Source organism: Cucurbita pepo, chromosome LG09, assembly GCF_002806865.2.
Source record: "Cucurbita pepo subsp. pepo cultivar mu-cu-16 chromosome LG09, ASM280686v2, whole genome shotgun sequence".
Classification (NCBI taxonomy): Eukaryota; Viridiplantae; Streptophyta; class Magnoliopsida; order Cucurbitales; family Cucurbitaceae; genus Cucurbita; species Cucurbita pepo.
Window position 1 is genome coordinate 9,616,266 of NC_036646.1, and position 24,245 is coordinate 9,640,510.

The window sequence follows — 24,245 nt, forward strand, 5'->3', positions numbered from 1 at the left end:
GTCGGTAAAGTTTAAAGAGAAGTTTTATGGTTAGGCTATGGATTCTGCAGACTTATTTATAGCTGAGTCAGCCGTTATACATAGTAAAACTATATTTAGTAAATGATAAAGTAAATTGTTCATAAATAAAATATCATAAAACTACATAGGTAGTTATATATAGTAGCTAAACCATATATATATATATAGTTTTGAAAATGTACTTTCTATTTCTATAGTGTTTATATGTAGTCATCAATACAAAACCTTTAGCCAATATTCTCCTTGCATTTTCTCTATTCTATTCTTTGTGTTCATCTAGATCGAGTGTGTGCGTTATTATGCGATCCTAACATCTAAGTCAGGTGGGTGTTGGCTAGTCTTTAGATCAGATCCCCCTAAAAACCGTACGTGCAGGTCCCCCACATGCGACTCACGAAAACATAGATTTATATCTCAACCATTATTCATAGTATAATACTTTATATTCACGATTGGAACCACGTAATGTAGTCATGTCACAGGTGATGTAGAAGAATATTAGTCGAATTTAGATTCCAAACGATGATCTGAATCTTCGAACATTGAGCATCGATCAACAAAAAGTTATATGAGAAAAGTAAAGAATATTGCTATAATGAAAGGATCCCTGTTGTCCTTCTCTATAGTTCCATCAATACAAGGCAGAAAGGGGGAAAGAATGGTGTGTTGTGTAGCTATATGCATCCAAGAACAGCTCAAGCAGCTGCAATGGAAGCCTCATCAATCTCAACTACATACTCTAATGTTGCAAATGGAGGAATTTGAAAGCCAGTGCCTAAATCAGCACCTTTTTCTCCAAACCCCAAATCATAAGGAATTATAACTCTCCTCCTACCGCCTGGTTTCATGGATCTCACCACATATTCCAACCCTTCACACATTCCTTTGCAGTAAGGTCTCGAGCCCATCACCATAGCCAATGCCTTCCTCTCATTCTCAAATGTATCTACAAATATGTCATTACTGTCTTGTATTTTCCCTTTGAGATCAATCACAACGAGGTCCCCGGACCTCGGTACGGTGCCACGGCCGACCCTCGTCTCGTAGTACCTGTTTTGCATCATCAAAGTTTCTTAGATTTTGTAGAACTAAGACAGTCAGATAGTGGGGAATGTGGCCAAGTTAAGATGTTAGATGTGCACCTTATGCCATTTTGTAGGACTACTTCCTCTTCCTTTTCAACGTTTCTGCAGAATGCAATGCATCTTGTTATTGGTAAAACAAATCATATTTTAAGAGAATCCGTTCATGTTCTACATGTTGAGGATTGTTCGGAGAGGAGTCCATATCGGCTAATTAGAAGAGTTGATCATGGTTTATAAATAAGGAATACATCTTCATTGGTATGAGGCCTTTTGGGGAAACCAAAAGTAATGCCACGAGAGAGCGGACAATATCATACCATTATGGAGAGTCATGATTCCTAACATGTTATCTGAGTCATGCCCTTAACTTAGCCATGTCAATAGAATCCTCAAATGTCGAACAAAAAAGTTGTGAGTCTCGAAGGTGTAGACAAAAGTGACTCAAGTGTCAAACAAATGGTGTACTTTGTTCGAGAGCTGCAGAGAATGAGTCGAGTCTCGACTAAGGGGAGACTGCTTGAGAGCTCCATAGGCTTTAGGGGAGGCTCTATGGCATACTTTGTTTGAGGGGAGGATTGTTAAGGATTGTTGGGAGAGAGGTCCCACGTTGACTAATCAAGGGGTTGATCATGGATTTATAAGTAAGGAATACATCTCCGAGGCTTTTCGAGGAAACCAAAAGCAAAACCATGAGAGTTTACGCTCAAAGTGGACAAGATCACACCATTGTAGACGTTTGTGGTTCCTAACACTACGTGCACCACGGGGAAGTAGAACAAATATCAGGACGGCATTCTCTTATTCACCAGATCAACTTAACTGGTTTATGCTCATAACAATTCATAACAGGAAAGTGACTTGTAATGATAAGGAAGAAACATGCTGAGAAGGGAAATGGATTGAGTACCTTTTATTTGCTTCTTCTTGGGAAACTATACCAACGGCGAGAAAAGCAGCACAGGCAAGGCCAGCGCTGAGCCCATATCGCCTTGTCAAGGTTGAAGCACCCCATCCTGTAGTTTCTACATGAGTGGCAGGCCTCTGCTGCTCCACCTTTGATGGGGCTGGCTTTAGATGCTCCAATGAGGAAGTGCTCAGAGATGGAGATGGCGGCGGAGTTTGCTGTGGTTGAGAAGGTGGAGGCGTCTGTGAGGAAGCTAAGTGATAAGCTCTGGTAAGTGGGTGGGAGAGAAGTGCAGTTGATCCGAAGAGAGAAGCCATGATCCAAACAGACAGAACAGCTGCAGAAAGATGCAACACAATATAAGATTTGGATGGTAGTCCCTACCTTATCCATTTCTGTGACATTTACATGGTTCTCCTACTATTCATCCATTTTGAACCAAAATTTATATTTTCAACTCAAACCTCAATCAAAACAAATGATTGACATGTAACGACTGAAGTCCACCGCTAGCAGATATTGTCTTCTTTAGGTTTTCCCTTTCAGACTTCCCCTCAAACTTTTTAAAACACGTCTCTTAGGGAGAGGTTTCCACACTCTTATAAAAAAAAAAAACTTCGTTCCCCTCTCCAATCGATGTGGGATCTCACAATCTACCCTCTTCAGGGCCCAGCGTCCTCGCTGGCACATCGTCCGGTGTCCACCCCGCTTCGGAACTCAGCGTCCTCGCTAGCACACTGTCCTCTGTCTAGCTCTGATATCATTTGTAACAACTCAAGCCCACCAATAACAGATATTGTTTCTTTGGGCTTTTCCTTTTGGATTTCCCCTCAAATTTTTTAAAACGAATCTACTAGAGAGAGGTTTCCACACTCTTATAAAGAATGCTTCGTTCCTCAAAGTTTTAAAGCATATATACGAGCTCGAAGAGAGTTAACCAACCGATCACTCTAAATGCCTTGTTTCTCCATGCTCATTAATCCACCTGCAACTGTAGTAAAGACATAAACGGCAGCATTTTCCACTAATCTTTTGTTTCATTTTTTTACAACAAATATATGTCCTGACAATGAGCATCTCTAAGGACATTGAGAAGCCACAAAGTTGGAGAAGAATTACAGTCTCAAATGAAGTACATCTTTTTCTCATATATGTCCAATACAATCAATAAACATGCTGCCTTCTTTGATGGAAACTCGACAAGATTCCCGACTCGGTAGGCTAGTATACTTGTTTGCTTATCCTAATGGGTCTTCAGCAACTTACAATAATCGAGCCTTCGATCGACCACTAACTGCAGAAGCATTCTGTCTCGGTGCTTGAGAACTCAGCATTGGCTTCTGCAGTGGCTTTAGTGCAGCCAGGATCTCGGCAAATGAAGGTCTTAATCTTGGATCACTACAGTTTAAAATGGATAAGATATCAGGTACTCATGTGTTACTACACATAGAAGGCAGATTAACCATGAGATTTCGAGGTCCTTTTCGTTTGATAAGATACCGATACCGAAGTATAAGCAATCGCTTATGAACTTTATGTTCTGGGAGCTGTTAATAAGCTGTAACGATGGTTGATCACATTAGAATGCAATTAGCTAACAAGAACAATGGTGATCTCATGAGTAAAAAATTTCATTGAGAGTTAACCGGATCTAGATCAGCGAGCAAATATTACCCACTTTGGCCTGTTCGTATTGCCGTTAGCCTCACGATTTTAAAACGCGTCTTTTTAGGGAGAGGTTTCCACACCCTTATAAAAAGTGTTTCGTTCCCTCTCCAACCGATAAGAGATATCACAATCCACTCCCCTTGGGAGCCTAGTGTCATGGTCATGCTTGTCCAAGGCACGTTGCCTATGGCTGCATGGCGGATATCCCGGTCTTGCTTGTCTAGGACATGTTGTCCATGGTTGCACGCCCGTTCCAAAAAGCCCTTTTACATGCTCTCATCCTAGATAGGCCTTTACTATTTCACGTTGGGTCGATACGGGGGTGTATGACCGTTCACCAAAACCATGTCTACACCCATCAGGGCTAAAATGCCCCAAGATGTACTATAGAAGGTATGACTAGTTGTCACTTCTTCCTACCTGAGTTATATGCTATCTAAGCTGTGATATTTTTGAATTTACTTATAGTCATATAATTTTGTTTTCTTCAATTCTTCAAACCGTTTTCAAATGTATTTCCTCGCACATGTTTTCTAAACCTTTTCTCGCAACGTGACTCAAGGTCCGAACATACGCCGACGTTGTCCGCGACGTCCAAGTTTCTCACGGCTGACTTGTTCGCTTGGTTAGAACCAGTGCCGCACAATCGCTATCCCGCTATTGCAAGAGTGCAATTGTGACACCCAGCGTCCTCACTGGCACACCGTCCGGAACTTGGCTCTATACCATTTGTAACCGTCCAAACACACTGCTAGCAGATATTGTCTGCTTTGGCCCGTTACGTATCATCGTCAGCCTCACGATTATAAAACGTGTCTTTTTAGGGAGAGGTTTCCACACCCTTATAAGAGTGTTTTGTTCCCCTCTCCAAACGATGTGGGATCTCACAGTGAGATGAAGAGCTCCATTCCCTGCTTACTACCCCACCCCACGACCCACAAACTTAACCTTACACCCATATGTGCATGCTTAAAATTGGAATGAGGCAAAATAAGAGTCTATTTCAACTTTGAAGCAACAGTTTAATACTTACGTTTGCCAGCATTTCCTAATAATGTCAGCAATGGCAGGATCTATATTGTCTGGGATGTCAAGACGGCGATGCTGAAAGCCAACGGCGCCAACAACTTGCATCGGGTTCATTCCTCCCCATGGTTGTTTCATTGTAGAAAGTTCCCATAGTATGACTCCGTAACTATAAACGTCACACCTGAACAAAATATATAACCAAAATGATTAAGAATAAGAAGACATCAAGTGGATTTCTTTTCAAATGAAACAAACTTCATTAAATCTTCAACAGAAAGTTCAAAATGAAGCCATGTGAAAATCTTACTTTTCATCTGAAGGTTCATTTCTCAACACTTCTGGAGCCATCCACTCAGCCTGAAGGATAACAACACGAAAAATACATCTTTAAAACATGGTTCACGTGGTTGAAAACTTGCAATCAGGATTCCCCGGTGTTCTTTCTTGTAACAGTCCAAGCTCACCGCTAGCAGATATTGTCATCTTTGGGATTTCCCTTTCGGGCTTCCCCTCAAGGTTTTTAAAACGTGTCTACTAGGGAGAGGTTTCCACATCCTTATAAAGAATGTTTCGTTCCCCTATTTAACCGATGTGGGATCTCACAATCCATCCCTTTTCGGGGCCCAGCGTCCTCGCTGGCACTCATTCCTCTCTCCAATCGATGTGGGATCTCACCGTTATTTTCTTTTATAAGAAGCTTGCAGGAGTTCTGTCAAAACTAATGGGAAGAGAGCCTCTTGAATAGCTTGAAAAAATACTTGCATATTAAAACTAATCAATAAAACTTCTTCCAATTCATTCATATCCTACAGCCAGTAATGTAAAATTCTCAACCAAAAAGGAACGATTGTGAGTTTTCGTTAGATAGGGATGATCGACCGAAGATGGGAGGTTTGCGTTCGGAAGAAAAACGAAGTATAAGTAAATTACTTACCGTTCCCGCTGTCGACCTTGAAGAAAGAAACGTGCTATGCTTCATTTTTGATAAACCAAAATCGCATACCTAAACGAAAATAATATTGTTAACAGTGGACTATGCCAGAAGTTTATAGCTAGCTTGATAAAAAAACCAAGCAACGAAACAAGAACACCACCTTCACAACCCGATTCCGATCAACAAGAAGATTTGGTGACTTCAAATCGCGATGTACAACAACAGGTGTGCAATTGTGCAAATAATTCATTCCTCGAGCCTGAAAACTATGTCAATTATTAGAAGGTCACTTAACAAAATCCCTGATTTATATGGTTTGAAAATGAAACAGGAATTAACTATATAAACAAAACCGTACTGCATCAAGGGCCATTCTTAATCGCTTTTGTTCGTCTAATTGATTGTTGGGACGGTGTATTAACCTGTACAAGCTACCTCTGCAGTCAAAACACCATTGGACATGTATGAATAGTTTCCACTTTAAGAATTACAATGTTATTGTTGTTTAATAGGAATATGATGTGTTAGTAACATATGTTGGAGAGCTGATGTACCTCGGAAGAAATTCTGTAACGATAGAAAGATTGGGAGCACGTGTCACGGCTCCCATGAAGAGAACAACGTTTGGATGCCGAAGCCGTTTCATAATTCGTACCTTTTAGTAGAAATCACAGCCATAAGATACTGAAAAATATAACAATTCCTAGCTATATATACAATAATAACCACAAAGAAGGCCGACTTGAGAACATATCGTGAAACAGCCCAAACCCACTATTAGCAGATATTGTCCTCTTTCGGCTTTTTCTTTCGGGCTTTCCCTCAAGGTTTTTAAAACGCGTCTGCTAGGGAGAGATTTCCACACTCTAATAAAGAATGCTTTATTCTCCTCCCCAACCAATATGGGATCTCACAATCCACCCCCTTTGGGCCCAGCTTCTTTGCTGGCATACCCCCTGATGTCCACCCCTTACAGGGCTCAGCCTCCTCGCTGGCATATCACCTGGTGTCTGGCTCTAATACCATTTGTAACAACCCAATGTTCTCTTTGGGCTTTCCCTTTCGGATTTCCCCTCAAGGTTTTTAAAATGCATCTGTTAGGGAGAGGTTTCCACACTCTAATAAAGAATGTTTCCTTCTCCTCCCCAACCAATATGGGATCTCACATTCCACCCCCTTCGGGGCCCAGTATCCTCGCTGACACTCATTCTCTTCTCCAATCGATGTGGACCCCCCAATCTACCCCCTTTGGACCCAGCGTCCTTGCTGGCATACCCCCTCATGTCCACCCCCTACGGGTCTCAGTCTCCTCGCTGGGACATCGTCCAGTGTCTGGCTCTAATACCATTTGTAACAGCCCAATGTCCTCTTTGGGCTTTCCCTTTCGGACCCCTCAAGGTTTTTAAAATACGTATGCTAGGGAGAGGTTTCCACACCCTTATAAGGAATGTTTCTTTCCCCTCTCCAACCGACGTGGGATCTCACAATTCCCCCACCTTGTTAGTGTTAAGAGGCAATTACTGCCACTTGGAAATGACAATCCAAAGTTCTTTTCATACGCATGCAACATCCCAAGTACTCCGCAATCGTTCTTCCTCTTTCTAGAATATCAAATGCATAGATAGATAAACTAACTGAATTCAGACATCTGGGATTTACACTCTAGAACTCAACGAACTCCTCTCTAGAACAATTGTGTACCCAATATTTTCAATGCTACAATTCATAATCAGAGGACATTGCAAATGTCTTGAAGTAAAAGTAGACGAGGCAGTACCTCACTTTTGAGATCTTCAAGAGATTCACCAGAAATATCCTGGTCTAGAAACCTCTTCACAGCTACCTCCTGCAAAACAGATGGTGGTTATACGGTCTACACCCGGACATGATTAAAAATTAACAAAGAACGAAATACACGAGCAGAGCCCTCCACACGGATGAGATCTATTATCAACAAGGTTGCATTTCTCAGTTTGTATAAAAGAACTCACAGTTCCATGCCAATCTCCATGATAGACCTCCCCATAAGACCCTGCAGCACAAAGTACTTAGAGCTGTCACAAAACTGAACTAAGTTCATATTGGACATGATCAAATTTTGAAAACTTCAAAAGAATATCACAAGGTATGGATTAGTAGTTCGGACCAAGTCCAATACGCTCTCCCAAGGAGATATCTTCCCATGGGATCTCGCATTCTGCTACGTCGTCAATGGTAATATCAGATTTCGTGCTTTCATTCCCTGCTGATCTATCAGATATTCGTTCACACTCTGAATTTTCTCCATAAGTGTCCTGCTCCCGATCTCCACTTCCATGCTGCAAATAAAGAGCGGCATCGGCCTCAACCTGCTCATACTGCTTGTTGACTGCTGCAGTTGTTGCAACCACTGCAGCAGCAGTGGCAGTGGCAGCAGCAGATACAGGAATTTCAAGATTTGCATCGGTACTCTTGGCTGCAGCTACGACCATTGATGATGCAACAACAGCTGCGGTAGCTGCTGCTGCTGCAGCCACAGGCCTATTTCTCCCGTACTTCACTGGAATTACCTCAAATGGTAAGGCTATAGGCTGTCCGGGTGCTTCTCTTGAATCAAGAGAGAGGTTGCGCTCCAGAGGTTTAAGATGCTGTTGTTGGCCATGGGTAGGGCTTGCTTTAGAATGTAATCTGGGCTGAGGCAAGGGAGGCAAAAAATTAGCTGAATGAGAAGCTTTCTTATCTGCACTGTTGCAGAGACGAGACACCTTTCCACCTTGATCCTTGTCTTCAGTTGGCGGCTTAGACCCGACAATAACATCTATTTGGTCGGGATATACCCCGGTAAACAAGTTTGGGGGTGCAACTACACCGCTTTCAAGCAACACATCATGAAGCTTCTGAGCCAATCGCGGATTCTCTTTGGCAGCATCAATCATGTATTGTGAAACATCCTTTACTTTCATTCTGCGCACTGCAGGCGAGCTAACACCCTCAGTCCAAGAAGGCGATCTAACGTGCATGCCAGGATAATTTGGTTTGCTAGCAAAATCATGTGGTAGCCCCTTGTCAACATTGGGAGGATCATATTCCTTTGTGGTACCAAAATCTAGATTTTCCTCTAATGAACTGCCAACCCCACAGCTTGAAAAGCCTGTCTGAGAGGAACCAACATCTCTAGAAAGCAGACCGACTGAAAAGGCGGATTCATCATACTCTATAAGCGATCGAGCAACATCAGCCGGAATAAGTGTACCAGGATCTGCCATTAAATCCACAATGTACTCCCTGGAATTCAAAGGATCAGAATTTCAATACACGATCTCTGACTTTGAAGTTCCCAAATAAATAAGACAAGTAGCTCAATTCTCCAACCTCTGTTTGCAATATGACTCCCACTTCAATAACAAGAGAAATCAAGCAATTAATTAGTTATGCTAGAAGTGTGTATTTGGTTATTACGTCGACTCGTACGTAAGGCTCGTGTACTAGCACAACCTCAGGAGAAAAGAGGCAAAAAAGAAAAACACAGCAACACGAAAACAAAAACAGAAGATTTTTTTAAGAAAACCAGAAGCTCACAGACTCTACTGCAAGATGAAAAAGCAATACAATAGCAGCTACCTTCCATCATCAATCTTTACGAAGTTCATTGCTACATCATCAGAACCTGTGTACTGTGGTCCTTTCACCAACCTACAAGGGATGTCCACACCGTCTGCCAAAAGCTAGGTACACGTATAAATACAAGTCAGCGAAAGCAAGCCCCGAGTGGCCAGACAAAAATCTTCAATAGCTAAAGCTCAAAAGCAATCAATAATAACAATAGTAATAAATAAGGGGTGGAAGTACCTTGAATAGCAATGCACGATGACGAGCCATCCCAACGGTAAGGGAGCCAAGAGGAAAAACCATACTACCAAGGGTTGCTTTCAAGCTGTAACTAAGATTTCTCCATTTCCTCAACATCTTTTCAGGATCCCCCACTGGTCCACCCATATGATCTGAAACTAAAACAGCAAGCTTCCGCACCAAATAACGATTTACAGAAGTTGGAGATTCCGACCTCGACTTGATGGCCATCTCCAATGCTGTCTGCCCTAGTTTCAATAAGTTTGCATCGGCAGCTTTGTTGATCAGAACTGCTTCCCAAGTGACACTGTCAGACATTGGTGCTCCTTGCAGATCAACTAGGGAAGGCATTCTTTCTGAGGTGGACTCAGAAAAGACTCCATATAGGTCGTAAAAGCCATCCAAGATCTTGTCATCATAGCTAAGAGAATTGTAATTCTGCGAAGCACACGTAAAGCTACGATATGTGATGGCTTAGATAGGAATATATGTAAAACAAAGTAAACACACAATAAGGTACGTTATTGTAAACAATTTCGTACACTAACGATTGTACGTTTTGCTACGGCCAAAAAAAGGTTGGAAAAATAACGAAATGCCTTTTTATGACATAACAATTCAAATAATTCTAGCACATTGAACATATTCTTCATTGCCTATGTCATTGTCCAAAAGTAAGATCAATAGGAGTTTCTCCCTTCAAACTCAGAAACTGTCCAACTAATCTCCAGCTAAAACATGTAGGACAGAAGAAGATGGATCCTTGAGACCACCCACCACTCTATCAGCATCCATTAAGCCCTCTGCAGCCACACCCTTTTCCCCAAGGATAAGAACTCTCAATCCACCGTATGATAGGCCTTCTGAGTCATCTTGAATAGCCACCCACTTTTCTTCAATCCTCCTTTTCCCACGAGTTCATGAGCAACAATACTGAATCCACAAACTATTACCCTCCAATGAATGTGTTCTTGTCAATCCATACAATATCAAGGTTATTGTAACAGTTCAAGCCCACCGCTAGCAGATATTATCCTTTTTAGGCTTTCCCTTCCAAGCTTCCCCTTGAAGTTTTAAAACGCGTCTGCTAGGTAGAGGTTTCCACACCCTTATAAACAATGCTTCGTTCTGGTCTCCAGCCAGTGGGATCTCATAATCCACCCCTTTTTGAGGTCCAACGTCCTCGCTGGCACTTGTTCCCTCTCCAACCGATGTGGGATCTCACAATCCACCCCCCTAAGGAAGGGCCTAGCGTCCTCGCTGGCACAGACTGGCTTTGATATCATTTGTAACAGCCCAAGCCCACCGCCAGCAGATATTGTTCGTTTTGGCCTGTTACGCATTGTCGTCAGCCTCACGATTTTAAAACGCGTTTGCTAGGGAGAGGTTTTCACACATTTATAAAGAATGATTCATTCCCGTCTCCAACCGATGTGGGATCTCACAATCCACCCCCCTTGAAGGCCTAGCATCCTCGCTGGCAGTTGTTCCCCTTTCCAACCAATGTGGGATCTCACATAAACAAAGTTCTGAGTCATTGATTTTAAGCATCTCAATTAACAACCAGAAAACTAATATTTAATATGGTTTTGTGTCTAAGAGATATTATAAAATTGAAGTCAATCAAAGGACCAATGCTTTGGCCTTATGATATGAAAGTAAGAAGTATAGAACCGAGTACAGAATGTAGGAGTCAACTACATTAAATCAGCTCATGAACAGAGCAAACTTACCCAATATCTGAAGGCAATAACTTCAGCTGGAGTGTTAGCAGGATCACACGACCCCAAACTGATCTGCTTCACAGCCTCAATCTGAGCCGCCTCAGGATCCTCTCTGGCACTCATTTCCAAAGCAAGCTGTATCTGATTCTCTTCCTCTATATCATGATCCCTCGAATCACGCCTTGATGTATCCACTGCAGCCTCTCTGCTAGACACTGAAACAGATGGCTCCATTATCTCCCCTGCAGTAGGATCTGAAGATGATGTCGGGCTGGTGCAACGCCTATTTGTAACAGAGTTCAACCAACCGGATATCCCCGAGAAGGGTTCATGCTCAGAATTAAAATAGGTCGGTCGAGAGCGAGATAGCAGCTTATCAGACGATGAAACCTCAATTAATTTACTGCGGCTTGATGAAGTAGACCCTTCTGCTGCATCATCTGACTGATCACTGGACATGATATGGAACTTCTTGAGAAGGTTCTTCATATTATCTTTACCAAGTCGAAAAGGCGAACGCTAGTGTAAGAATCCGGCCATAAGCCTCTCCATTGTCTTAGAATTAGCATCAAACACCAATCTCAAGGTCACCACAAGAAGTCTTTGGAAGCTCAAATCAGTAAAGGAAAGCCCCTTGTGAGACCATCATGTCAAGCATAGATTTCAAGCGCTTCAAAGCCAAACAGAGGAATTATCTACTGATCCAGCTGCTTGAATAGAACAACAACTCCCTACTTTAGATGAACAAACAAGACGATCCAAACTCGAACTCAAAACTGAAACAGATACTAAATCAAAGAACACATACACACACAACAGCAGCAATATAGATATCCAAATTTCAGTAGTATTACCGCCAGATAACAGAATCAGAATGTGAGTAATGAATGAAAATCCCGACAAGCATATCTTAACTCAGAGTGAAAAGGGTCATTAAAAAGAGGGAAAAGAGATTGAATAAAGGGCATGTGAAGGCACCATCGGAAACAAGCAAGTGGGTTAGAGTAGGACCTTAAGGATTTCGCGGCCCCAGAAAAAAGGCTCAGCTGCTAGGAATCACGACCCATCCCGATCTCTTCTTGGAGTCCAAAATCCCAATTGCGAAGCTCTGAGTTGGAAAATTATGGAGTCCACATCAATGGAATACAAAAGTGAACAAGTTGGGGAACCAGTCGGCTGAAATCCACTTTACACTGTTTGAAGCAAAAGGGGCATCGACCCTTCCAATCTTTTTTCAATCAGCGCGGCAAGAAACTGTTGGGATTGGACAGTGTTAACAGTTTCGCGCACCCTTTTAGCTCAACAGAGAGAAGAATAAAGAAGAAAGCAGTGGGTGTAGCAGGCTTAGCCAGTGGCAACACTATCACTCATTTTCCCTATTTAAACTATGATTTGGCCTTTATTCTCTTTTGCCCTCTTCAGTTTATTCCCTCCTCTGTGTGACAGAATTAAGAAACAAACATTTACAAGTTGGGTTTCAATTCCATGTGGATATTTAATCAGTGGGTCTCCAAAAAGTTTCATTATCAAAATTTATAACTTTTAATCATGAAAATGGTTGAGAATTATTGGAAGGAGTGAATATAGACTAATTTAGGGAATGATCATGGAATAATACATCTCCATTGGTAAGGTCTTATGGCAAAATCACAAGAGTCGTGTCCTTTTAACTTAGTTATGTAAGAAACTAGTGATTAAATATGGAGAGACGGTAGAGCTTCAAAGGGGTAGTCAAAAGTGACTTGGCATGACTCGGACTTCAAAGAAGGACCCTCAAAGGTGGAGTCAAAAGTGACTGTTCGAGGACTCTAGAGAAGGAGTTGAGTCTCGATTAAGTAAGGAGAGACTGTTCGAGGGCTCTATCATAGGAGCCTCAAAGGCATAGTAAAAAATGACTCGGCATGACTCATACTCCAGAGAAGGACCCTCAAAGGTGTAGTCAAAAGTAATTATTCGAGGACTCTAGAGAAGGAGCCGAGCCTCGATTGAGGAAGGAGAGACTGTTCAAGGGTTCTATCATAGGAGCTTCAAAAGCATAGTCAAAAGTGACTCGGCATGATTCAGATTTCAGAGAATGACCCTCAAAAGTGTAGTCAAAAGTAACTCGAACTTTAGAGAAAGAGTCAAGTCTCGATTAAGGAAATGGTGATCGAGCCCTAAAAGGTGTAGGAATTGAGTGGGAACACTTGGTGAAACCACGCGCCTTTACATTTGGTGAAACGATTTATACACGACTGCGAGTGGGGAACATTTCACAAATTTTTGCCTACGTCAGAAAGGATCTCAGAGGGAAATTCTTTGAGACGCAGAGAAGCGCGTGTTAGTCAGCCGCGAAAGCACAGCCGCACGTGCAACCCATTTAAATAAATAAATAAATAAATAACTAATAGAGACAAAACTCAAAAGGCGTATATATTATCTTTACACAATGAATCCACTTTATTAATTATATTTTAATAATTTTGTGAAAAGAAAATCCACCGTACAACTTTTAAGTTAATTTTTTAATTCAAAAGTTAGCTTATGCAATTTGATTTCTTATAATATAAAATTAGTGGAAATTAACAAAATGAAGAAATTTTGAAAAGAATGGCGGGTTGGAGGTTTGAGCCTCTATCAATGGCGGGATCGAGAGAGAGAGAGAGGAAGAGAGGGACAAGAAAACGTCAAGAAAACGTAAAGAGGAAATTCAGATTAGACCAGACTTTGTAGCGAAGATGATTGGCCACCGAGAAAATCGCGAAAGAGGGAGAACGGAAAATGCTGGAATCGAGTGGCGGAGAGCTGAATCAGTACCGTGTAACGCTACTCCTGGTTTTATTCGGTGAGTGCGATTCTCGTGGTCGATGTTTGTCGTTGGTTTCATCGCCGCATATTTTCTCTTAATTTCTCATTTAAACAATCGATTCGGGCCTCCGACCATATAACACCTAATATTTGGCAATTCAGCGATTGTAACAATGTCAAACATTGCAGGATTAGGGCCTTGAATCCACTTGAATCTCTCAGGCAGACTGCGCTACCATGGATCGCACCAGTAAGGTTAGCTGGAGCTTCTTGCCCATCTTCCCTTTCCTGTTTGAAACCTGCTCGAGTATTTTTGGTCTCAATTTGATTTCCGTCTCTTTAATCATGTGTTTTTATTACTAGAATTGGATTTCTGGTTCTACTAATCCAGTTCAGTTATTCTTCATGTAAATTATTTGGCTTGTTTTACTGCTTTCTTGCATCCAATATATGATCAACCGAGTTTTCAAGAGCAACCATTTGGTTATGTATTACTATGCTTCCATGTTTCTGTAATATTACACTATGAGCCAGTTCTTTTATTTATTTATGTTCAATTCTGGGATTCTGGGTATTACAGTTATCAAATGAAGATTTCTCTGGCCATTTAGCTTATTTGACTACTCACCATGTACATGATGTTAAACCCTCAAGCCCCTATTCCTTTTCGTTTCATTTTCTGGTCTGGGTTCTTTTGACGGGAAAAATGCCGCTTATATAGTTGCTCATAATAATAATTTATTATACCTTTTCAAATGATACAAACTTATTCAGGAGAAGTAATCACTGATTCATAGTATTTCAATTTTAACCATGCACATATGGCAAATGCAATAGGATTAGGCAGATGTTCTATGAGAGTAGTCAAGATGTGTAAAAGCTAATTCGAACACTCATATTATTGAAAAAAATATATATTTTAAACAAGCACAGGCACGGTTTTTTGTCCATTTTTTGCTTTTTGCTATTGAAGATTATACTGAAATGAAAAAAAGGAGATCACAGTAGTATGTAATATAAGGCAACCCACAGATGAGCATGTGAAAATCGTAGGTTACATTTTGTGTTTTTTCTTTTATAGGTGAAATAAAACTTTAATTCAACACTCAAATTCTTTCGCCGTAATAATTATTACTGGGATCTCTTCCACCCTCCTTAGGATGTTAGTGTGGAATCCTATTTGCATATTATGATTTTGCGTTGGACATCAAACAAACAAGGACAAAAAAAAAATGTAAAGATGAAATAAAAGAGAACTTTTTAGGCATTCATGTCTCTTTTCCAGTTTTAGTTTTTCACTGCTGCTGACAATGGTTCTGCAGGGCGAGAAGCACTCAGAATTTTTCACAGAGTATGGAGAAGGAAGCCGATACCATATTCAGGAAGTGATTGGGAAAGGAAGCTACGGAATTGTTGGTTCTGCAATTGACACCCAAACTGGTGAAAGGGTTGCTATCAAGAAAATTCATGATGTTTTTGAGCATGTATCTGATGCCATACGCATCCTAAGAGAAATTAAGCTCCTCCGGATGCTCCATCATCCGAACATTGTAGAGATAAAACATATCATGCTTCCTCCCTCACAGCGAGAATTTAAAGATATTTATCTTGTTTTTGAGTTGATGAAGACTGATCTTCACCACGTAATTAAGGAAAATAATGATCTTTCTGCCAAGCAGCATAAATTTTTCTTGTACCAGCTTCTTAGTGGCCTAAAATATATACATGCCGGTTGGTGCTCTTACTGATACAATTGGCTTTGTCACCTCAAATTATTCTTAACTAAGCCATTAATTTCCTTTATTATTATGCAGCAAATGTTCTTCATCGAGATTTGAAGCCAAAAAACATACTTGCTAATACTGACTGCAGACTGAAGATATGTGATTTTGGACTAGCTCGAGTATCTTTTAGTGACGCGCCATCTACTATTTTCTGGACAGTAAGGTTTTCTTCCTTCCTTCCTTTCTTTGGTTATGAAAATCATGACATTCAACTCATTTGTCAAGTTCGTTTTTTACTTGGGTTTATTCTCGACTATTGTGAAGGATTATGTTGCAACTCGCTGGTATCGGGCTCCCGAACTCTGTGGATCCTTTTTCTCGAGAGTAAGCAACTTTACATCTTCAAGAGATCACATTTAATTATTCAATTACCAGCTGTTGAGTGGTTGAGTACGGAGTCCTTAAAGCTTAGGAATATTTGATTCTCGAGATTACATGGACGTGCAAAATATTTTTCTGATGTACTAATTCAAATGATTCCAAAATCATTGTATTGCTCACTTTTATACACACCTACATTTATTATATTATACTTGTATCCTCCTTCAATATCCCATTAACAACATGTGACCATAGTAGTACTTTGAGAGGGCATTGTAATTAGATTATTTCCTAAATGCCCATTGCAAGAAGAACGTGGGCAAATCTTTCTAGGGTAGAATTAAAATGACTGCTATGTGATATGTCAAATTTTGACGGATTAATTTTATTTTATTTTCTCAGTATACCCCTGCTATAGATATTTGGAGTATCGGATGCATATTTGCAGAAATGCTTTCGGGAAAACCTTTGTTTCCTGGAAAAAATGTGGCTCACCAGTTAGATTTAATTACCGATCTGTTTGGGACTCCTGATGCTGAATCCGTAGCGAAGGTTGGTTGACTCAGTTATTTATTTGTTTTACTGGGGTAATGAGATAAACTGACAATTATTATACCAGTTTACGAATTTCAGTAGTTTCAAAGCATGAAACATATGAATAATTCACGATTTTAGGTTCATACATCAAAGTTATGTTAGAAGCATCATTCAAATTTACTCACCTCTGAAACCTTCTCATTTGCACCCTTTTGTATTTTTAATCTATTTCAAGATTCGGAATGAAAAGGCAAGAAGGTACCTGGCAAACATGCGTAAGAAAACACCAGTTCCATTCTCACGAAAGTTTCCTAATGCCGACCCATTGGCACTTCGTTTACTGGAACGCCTCCTGGCATTTGATCCCAAACGTCGTCTAACTGCTGCAGAGGTAAGTGGATCTGCCGACCAATTTTATTTCCCTTGTAAAATCCTTTCAAAAATCTTGGTAATTATGTATATCTGCGTGTACTGAATCCAATTTCAGGCACTTACGGATTCTTACTTCAATGATATAACGAAAGCAGAAATTGAACCTTCTATTCAACCAATTTCAAAGCTTGAGTTTGACTTTGAGAGAAAGAGATTAACAAAAGATGATGTTAGAGAGTTAATTTATGCAGAGGTATGTAGCCTAGCAACTTGAAACGTGCTGTTTTAACAGTAATTTATATCAAGTATTATATATATATATATATATATATATATATATATATGTATATATAAGAAGAGTTTTTACCTTCACGATGAAAATCTGAAATTTTGATTGATGAAGTTTTTGTCTAAGTTTTGGAGATGAAGGTTGCCCGCCAAAATTATGGGCGTTCAAATTTAATTAAGAATGTAATGAATTTCTTGTATGAAGTCTACAGATTTTAGAGTATCATCCCGAAATGCGTCAGGAGGGCCTACACGATGGAGGTCAATCTACCTTTATCTATCCAAGGTAGTGGCTCTACAATTGAATATTTACATCTTTTAGAGTTCAATTAGTTATGGAATGGGCCTATGTCATAGAGTAAACAATCTTTCTTTTGCATATTGATTTTCTATCAATCTAGTCAACATTACATGTTATGGTGATACAAATGGTTAATCCAAGATAAAAGTAATATTTGCTTGATTCATCAGTTAATAATCCATTTCTTCCTCTTGCACATGTCAGTGGTGTTGATCGATTTAAACTTCAGTTTGCGCATCTGGAAGAGAACTTCAGCAAAGGTCAAAGAAGTGCTCCACTTCAAAGGCAGAACGTTTCCTTACCTCGGTAATAATTCGAATAGAAATTTGGTTGTTCTCTTCAAGTCAATGATACAATTTTAAGAAGCCACATGATCAAATAACTAATAATCATTGTCTATATCCTTTTCCTCTGTTCTCCTTCTGGACAAAGGATTGACGGTCTGTGGCAGTATATTATAATTTTAAGATCTTGTGTCGAGAAATATGGTATCAGAATGATAATTTATTTCCTGTACGAGGGTAAATTATGAAATTCTGCACCTATTCTCAGAAGATTGATTTGCAGTAAATACTTCATTTCCATCTAAATTTATAATATATCATATTTTCAGGGAGCGGGTTACTCCACCTGAGCACAAGAACGCTGAGCATAACAATGAATTTGGAAGGTAGGTTTTCACTTCTTCTTTGCTATGGCTTCCAAAATTGTTTCTGGAAATATAAACTCAAATGCACAAAATGAACGCAGGGGGGAAGAGAAGAGTGCCCACCTCTTCAAAAGTGCTAGCATTAGTGCATCGAGGTGTGTAGGGGTAATACCGAAGGAGAAGTCTGAGGTAATAAATAGTATCCCTATTCCCTATTCCTTGTTCCTTCGTATGAATCACTCATCTTGCTAGAATTTTGATGCATTAGATGTGTTCGGCTCAAAGTTTAAAACAGATACGAGGGATATGTTATATGTAGACATCTCGGCCATATATTCAAATCATTTTAGCATCTTGGATATTTTGAATTTAGGATGACAATGATAAACTCTTAGCTGGTGTATATATATATATATATGGTTCTGTGATCATATGTCCCATCAGAGATAAAAGAGAGATACATGTGAAATCTGTCTTATATATTTCTAAGCCTTTTTTGCATAGATGTAGAGCTTAAGTCACTTAGCTCATGAGATAGAATTGTTACATGCCTGATTTTGTACCAATTCAATCTTTTGTATAGTTCAAGTAGAGATGAAACCAATGAATACTTCTCAATTTCAAGCTTCATAAACCAACTTATTAAACCTATGACTCAAATCTCTCTTGAAGAGTGAAAGTGAAAATGAAAAGCAAGTACTAAAAGGAAACGTACATCAGTACCAAAGTTCTCTCTTTTGATGCAACTTGTATGCATTTCTAAATCTTCGCAGGAGGAAGAAACGAGTTCTGAGGTGAAAGGTGAAGCAGTTGATGAATCGACTCAAAAGATTGCAGTCCTTCAGAGTTGACTTCATGTTCATATATTTAGCTGCTAAAGACAGGAGGCAGAAGGTGAGATCTGGTCACCATTTCCCTGGGAGAAAAAGTGCTCGATGAGGCAAATTTCACTTTGGTCCCTTATGTTTAATGAACGAACAAGAAGAGTATGATTTTGTCCCTCATCTTTGAACTATTGAAATATAGAGGAATTACACCCCTTTTCTTGTAAATAATATGCAAAAGTTTGTTCCATCGAGGTAGAAAGTACTTTCTGAATTTTAGTTTGCCAAATATTTTGAAATGTTGAAAGAAAATATGTGTTAATACAACACCCTAACACATTTTCCAAAATATTTCTAAATTGTTTCCAAATGAAGAGGTTTAAAAGAGCATTTGTAAGCTCATTAAAACTTGGTACTAAAAATAAAATGTAACTGTTAGGAAGAAGAAATTGCCAAGAATTTTCTACTACCCACCCTATTACTTGCTTTCCAACATTCTGAGATCATCAGCATAGAAAAAAATGCTCCTTATATATCTATATCTATATATATCTATATATAATATACACACAGTCAGAACAAGGTAATACATTACAGGCTTCCAACTTGCTGTCCAAGGGATTATTTGGTTGCATTCTTTGTGATGGCTGTATCATTGGGAAAAACTTCATAAATTAGAGCCACCACTTTTTGAACTTTATATATTTTAACGTTATTTTGGCCTTTTGGGCGAATTCTCAACTCATTAGGGTAGGATACAACCACTTCAAAATGTACCAAAATTTCTCATTTCATTCTTCTTTTGCAGCCAATCACTGAAAGGTCTCTCCTAAAAACAATTAGAGTTGGGAGATTTCACCTACCCACCTAATGTTCGAAGGTTCAAACTGTTTAGGTGATTCAAGCATTAGTCGAGGGAGAGAAAGAAGAGGAACTATAGATCAAGAAAGTCATATTAGCTATACTCGACCAAATACACCTTTTTTTTAATCACTGGGTAGAGACTCAAAGATCTTTTAAATTGATGTTGATAGAATATAATATTTGGGGAAATTTTGAATTCAAACAGTGCAATGTTACTAAGTTTATTCAGAAGGTTAGGCAACCCTGGTAGGGCCAATGAAACTCAAATTTCAAATGGAGTAGATGCAATATACTTGCAAGATTGGACCATTTGAATTTTCTAATGCAATATTTCAACATTCATGAACAGGCAAAATAATAATATAATCATACATAAATCTTTTGTCAAGTAAAACACATCTCCCTAAAAAACGTGCTAAATCAAAATTATTCCACTAAACTAAATTATATAGGGCGTTAGCTTCGATCGCCTATTCACACGGGACAACAAGACTCTACCACATTTGACATATCCATCTTTATACTAGCGACCTTCATAGTTTTCGTAGGCCTAGTCTGGCTTGAAGCGCCCTATACTAGCGATTCATGGATCCTCAATAATCTCGATGTGCCTACCGTCCCCGAGCCTCCATCTGTAACAAAGTAGTCTGAAGCTGCTCGTTTCTTAGATAACCTTAACATTATTACTTTACAAAGAACAAGATTAACTCGTACCAACCCAATTCAATTTTGGGTATTGATTTTTTCACACTAATAATCAAGTTCTTTGATTGAAATGACAAGAGGATATCTAGGAAGTTGACAAATTAAACAAAACTATATGGAACTTTATGCAAAGCTTGTAAATAGGATGATAATTTCATGTTAAAATGCAATAAGAATCAATAATATTTCAGTAGCCAAGCACCTAATCTTCATATCAATAATTAAACAACAACCAATTGACATTGCCCATACGATATCAGCAGCAATTAACCCCACTTACACACCAACCCCCACAACTTTAAAAGGATTCACAAACTGTGCCAAATGACAGCACAATTTGAGTTCAAAGTGAGCAAAAAGTGCAACTTTGTGTAGTATATAGATTGTTAGCTAACTTGGTGACAATGGGGAGCCTCAGCCAGCAATGTGGGATGCTGTTGATATTCATAAGCATCTTCCTAGCTGGTTTTGTGTCATTTAGCTTTGCTGCTCCTGTCATTAAACGCTTTGAGTTTAACGTAAGCTCGATGAAGAAACCGTCTTTTTTGTTTTTTGTTTTTTTTTGTTTTTTTTTTTTTTGGCTCTAAGAACATATGAACATCCTTGTGGTTATTGACATTACTCTGCCATTTCAACTCAAAAGTGTGATGATTTTGTTTCCTATAAGGTGGAGTGGAAGAAAGTGAGAAGGTTGGGCCATACAAAGCAACTTCTAACTGTGAATGGACAGTATCCAGGGCCAACCATTGCAGTTCATGAAGGTGATACTGTTCGAATCAAGGTCAACAATTGCATGAATGAAAATACAACCATTCATTGGTAAGTTTCAAACATGCTATACGCTCTAAATATAGAACAAAGCATTCTTTGCCAAACAACATTACACGTTTAGAACTCAATTTCGGCTTTTCCCTCCACGAGATGAGCCTATAAATAAGCAAATTTACACATAAAAAAGTTGACTTTTCAACTCTAAGCTAAACAAGTTCAATCCATAACAAATCTGATGATTTGCAGGCATGGGGTGAAGCAACTAAGAACAGGATGGGCAGATGGTCCAGCTTACATAACACAGTGTCCTATCAGAGCTGGTGAATCATACACATACAAGTTCTCAGTGAATGATCAAAGAGGGACTCTATGGTGGCATGCACATTATTCATGGCAACGAGCTTCTGTGTATGGTGCCTTCATCATTTACCCTCGCATGCCTTACCCATTATCCTCTTCTCCCATTGAAGCTGAGATTCCTATTCTCTTTGGTAAGTCTCGCTAGTCTCGAGTGAGTTTGGGATGACTTTAGAAAGAATAAAATATGCTTTTAACCCGTTTAAACACTTCTCAAACCAATCAAAATTTGATAGTGACTTGGTTTAATGATCAAAAGTGATTTTGAAAATTCTTAAACAGAGAACATTAGTGTTTCTCCCTAGCTCATAGAAGAAGTGTTTATTGAGGATTGTTGGAAAATAAGTCCCACATCGGCTAACTAAAGGGTTGATATGCGTTTATAAGTAAGAAATACATCTCCATTGGTACGAGGCCTTTTGGGGATACCAAAAACAAAGCCATGAGAGCCTATGCTCAAAGTGGACAATATCATACCATTGTGGAGGTTCGTGGCTTATAACAGGTATCAAAGTCATGCCCTTAACTTAGCCATGTCAATATAATCCTCAAATGTCGAACAAAGAAGTTGTCAACTTCGAAGGAGTAAAAAAGGGTGTACTTTGTTCGAGGGCTCCAGAGAAGAAGTCGAGCCTCGATTAAGGGGACGAAGGTGTAGTCAAAAGTGACTCAAGTGTCGAACAAAAGATGTACTTTGTTTGAGAGCTCTAGAGAAGGATTCGTAGTTTTTAACCGTGTTTTCATTTAAAAGTTTCTCTATCGAATAATCATTCCAAACCAATCCTTCATTGTTTCAGTACTTTTAGATGCTTTGGTTTGATGGGTTTTCATAAAAGTTCATGATCTATAATCTGTGATGATTAGTTCTTCAGTTTTTACTTCACAAACACAGGTGAATGGTGGAATGGAGATGTGGAAGAAGTTGAAAACGAGATGTTGAAACATGGAGGAGGGCCTAACGTTTCTGATGCCTACACCATAAATGGCTTACCAGGACCTCTATATCCTTCCTCTACCAAAGGTAAATCCAACACTTTCACTACCAAAACTTCTCATTTGTAAACATAATTTTCAATCATCACAACGATCAATCAATGCAGACACATTCATTTCAACAGTAGAAAGGGGGAAAACTTACCTGCTGAGAGTTATCAATGCAGCACTCAACAATGAACTTTTCTTCGCCATAGCCAATCACACATTGACAGTGGTGGAAGTTGATGCTGCATACACAAAGCCCTTCAATACCACAGCCATTATGATAGCTCCTGGCCAAACCACCACTCTTCTGCTCAATACAGATCAAATTCCAGAGCACTCTCAAATGTTCCCAATGGCTATCACACCCTATGTAACTTCAATTTTCCCCTTCAACAATTCCACCTCCATTGGTTTCTTGAGATACAACAGCACAAAAATCAAGAAATTTAGCTCAAAAGTACCTGAAAACCTCCCAGAAATGAAGGATACTGCGTTTGCTACGGCATTTTTGAACAAACTCCGCAGCCTTGGATCTCCTATGTACCCATGTAATGTTCCTAAAACAGTTCATAAAAGAGTTGTCATAACTATAAGCCTCAACCTTCAAGATTGCCCATCTGGGAAATCTTGCCAGGGTTTGAACGGGAAGAGCTTCTTTGCTTCTATGAACAATCAATCCTTCGTTCGTCCGGCTTTGTCCATATTGGAATCTCATTACAGAAACACGGCTACTAAGACGTACTCTTCCGATTTTCCAGAAAAACCTCCTAAGGTTTATGATTACACGGGTGCGAACCCATTGACGAACAACATGAACGCAAAATTTGGAACTAGGGTTTTGGAAGTTGCATACGGGACAGATTTGGAAATCGTGTTTCAGGGGACAAGTTTTTTGAATGTGGAGAATCATCCAATTCATGTTCATGGGCACAATTTCTTCGTTGTCGGCAGAGGATTTGGGAATTTCAATGTGGCCAGGGATCCGGCGAAGTATAATCTCGTCGATCCGCCGGAGAGAAACACAGTAGCGGTGTCGACCGGAGGCTGGGCGGCCATCAGAATCAGGGCGAACAATCCAGGAGCTTGGTTTATACATTGTCATCTTGAAGAACATACCTCTTGGGGTCTTGCAATGGGACTCATCGTTCGAAATGGAGTCAGCGAATCAAAATCTCTGCTTCCTCCTCCTAAGGATCTTCCTCTCTGCTAGAACAATTCACGAACTTATTAGATTTAACTTTTAAAATATTTTTAAAAATTCAAGAATTAAATAAATAAATTTAGAAGTTTAAAGAACTAAATTGGTATATGCTTTTTGATCTTCATTGTACACATTCTTCCCAAACTTTTTGGGATATGGTTCGATGTAGTTTGTAGCATAACGAGTAGTACATGCTATTTTCGAGTTTCAGATCTATCACTTTTTACCGTCATTGATGAAGCTTGACTCCACCTCACATCTTAGGATCGATCGTTGTTAAAGTCAAATAATCGTTTAGTTGTAACGTAAG

At 39.5% G+C, this 24,245-nt stretch overlaps 4 protein-coding genes across 6 annotated transcripts; 2 read left to right on the forward strand and 2 right to left on the reverse strand.

The window, feature by feature from the left end:
* Window positions 1–528: 528 nt before the first annotated feature.
* LOC111801770 (peptidyl-prolyl cis-trans isomerase FKBP17-2, chloroplastic-like) lies at window positions 529–4,803 on the reverse strand. 2 transcript variants are annotated; one of them, XM_023685919.1, is made up of 4 exons: window positions 4,712–4,803; window positions 2,014–2,347; window positions 1,164–1,208; window positions 529–1,071 (listed from the first exon to the last, which is right to left on the reverse strand). In XM_023685919.1, exons 2-4 carry the CDS (start codon window positions 2,325–2,327, stop codon window positions 717–719), a joined length of 714 nt encoding a protein of 237 aa, XP_023541687.1. In that variant the 5' UTR covers window positions 2,328–2,347; window positions 4,712–4,803; the 3' UTR covers window positions 529–716. The 2 variants fall into 2 exon arrangements, with proteins under 2 accessions (XP_023541687.1, XP_023541688.1); XM_023685920.1 differs by lacking the exon at window positions 4,712–4,803 and adding an exon at window positions 2,953–3,038 and having other exon boundaries at window positions 534–1,071.
* LOC111801769 (probable serine/threonine-protein kinase SIS8) lies at window positions 3,028–12,546 on the reverse strand. Of its 2 annotated transcripts, XM_023685918.1 has the most exons (14): window positions 12,205–12,546; window positions 11,203–11,900; window positions 9,470–9,907; window positions 9,242–9,345; window positions 7,788–8,905; window positions 7,633–7,673; window positions 7,419–7,487; window positions 6,196–6,296; window positions 6,000–6,078; window positions 5,802–5,900; window positions 5,642–5,710; window positions 5,015–5,064; window positions 4,712–4,888; window positions 3,028–3,408 (listed from the first exon to the last, which is right to left on the reverse strand). In XM_023685918.1, the coding sequence occupies exons 2-14, from the start codon at window positions 11,680–11,682 to the stop codon at window positions 3,273–3,275; spliced, it is 2,961 nt and encodes a 986-aa protein (XP_023541686.1). In that variant the 5' UTR covers window positions 11,683–11,900; window positions 12,205–12,546; the 3' UTR covers window positions 3,028–3,272. The 2 variants fall into 2 exon arrangements, 1 of the variants encoding a protein (XP_023541686.1); XR_002816186.1 differs by lacking the exons at window positions 3,028–3,408; window positions 4,712–4,888 and having other exon boundaries at window positions 5,028–5,064; window positions 5,802–5,907.
* Window positions 12,547–13,762: 1,216 nt separating this feature from the next.
* On the forward strand, window positions 13,763–19,310 carry LOC111802743 (mitogen-activated protein kinase 9-like). The gene is made up of 13 exons (XM_023687218.1): window positions 13,763–14,017; window positions 14,170–14,235; window positions 15,303–15,711; window positions 15,795–15,922; window positions 16,029–16,088; window positions 16,488–16,637; window positions 16,858–17,013; window positions 17,110–17,247; window positions 17,495–17,568; window positions 17,788–17,889; window positions 18,197–18,253; window positions 18,334–18,421; window positions 19,006–19,310. Exons 2-13 carry the CDS (start codon window positions 14,218–14,220, stop codon window positions 19,081–19,083), a joined length of 1,458 nt encoding a protein of 485 aa, XP_023542986.1. The 5' UTR covers window positions 13,763–14,017; window positions 14,170–14,217; the 3' UTR covers window positions 19,084–19,310.
* A 1,719-nt stretch (window positions 19,311–21,029) lies between these two features.
* LOC111802172 (laccase-1) lies at window positions 21,030–24,025 on the forward strand. Its single transcript, XM_023686437.1, has 5 exons — window positions 21,030–21,143; window positions 21,245–21,444; window positions 21,643–21,887; window positions 22,646–22,774; window positions 22,854–24,025. The coding sequence occupies exons 1-5, from the start codon at window positions 21,030–21,032 to the stop codon at window positions 23,942–23,944; spliced, it is 1,779 nt and encodes a 592-aa protein (XP_023542205.1). The 3' UTR covers window positions 23,945–24,025.
* The last annotated feature ends 220 nt before the right edge of the window (window positions 24,026–24,245 follow it).

Bases quoted from the DNA above. Each gene is read 5' to 3' on its own strand.
- LOC111801770 (XM_023685919.1), bottom strand. From the start codon at position 2,327: ATGGCTTCTCTCTTCGGATCAACTGCACTTCTCTCCCACCCACTTACC. The intron at 1,209-2,013 runs GTACTCAATCCA...TGCATTCTGCAG, and splicing joins CAAGAAGAAGCAAATAAAAG to AAACGTTGAAAAGGAAGAGG. The intron at 1,072-1,163 runs GTGCACATCTAA...GATGCAAAACAG, and splicing joins GTCCTACAAAATGGCATAAG to GTACTACGAGACGAGGGTCG.
- LOC111801769 (XM_023685918.1), bottom strand. From the start codon at position 11,682: ATGAAGAACCTTCTCAAGAAGTTCCATATCATGTCCAGTGATCAGTCA. The intron at 9,908-11,202 runs GTAAGTTTGCTC...TGTGCTTCGCAG, and splicing joins TTATTGCCTTCAGATATTGG to AATTACAATTCTCTTAGCTA. The intron at 7,488-7,632 runs GTGAGTTCTTTT...TCTGTTTTGCAG, and splicing joins ATGGAGATTGGCATGGAACT to GAGGTAGCTGTGAAGAGGTT.
- LOC111802743 (XM_023687218.1), top strand. The intron at 16,638-16,857 runs GTTGGTTGACTC...ATCTATTTCAAG, and splicing joins ATGCTGAATCCGTAGCGAAG to ATTCGGAATGAAAAGGCAAG. The intron at 17,014-17,109 runs GTAAGTGGATCT...ATCCAATTTCAG, and splicing joins GTCGTCTAACTGCTGCAGAG to GCACTTACGGATTCTTACTT.
- LOC111802172 (XM_023686437.1), top strand. From the start codon at position 21,030: ATGGGGAGCCTCAGCCAGCAATGTGGGATGCTGTTGATATTCATAAGC. The intron at 21,144-21,244 runs GTAAGCTCGATG...GGTTATTGACAT, and splicing joins TTAAACGCTTTGAGTTTAAC to TACTCTGCCATTTCAACTCA. The intron at 21,445-21,642 runs GTAAGTTTCAAA...GATGATTTGCAG, and splicing joins GAAAATACAACCATTCATTG to GCATGGGGTGAAGCAACTAA.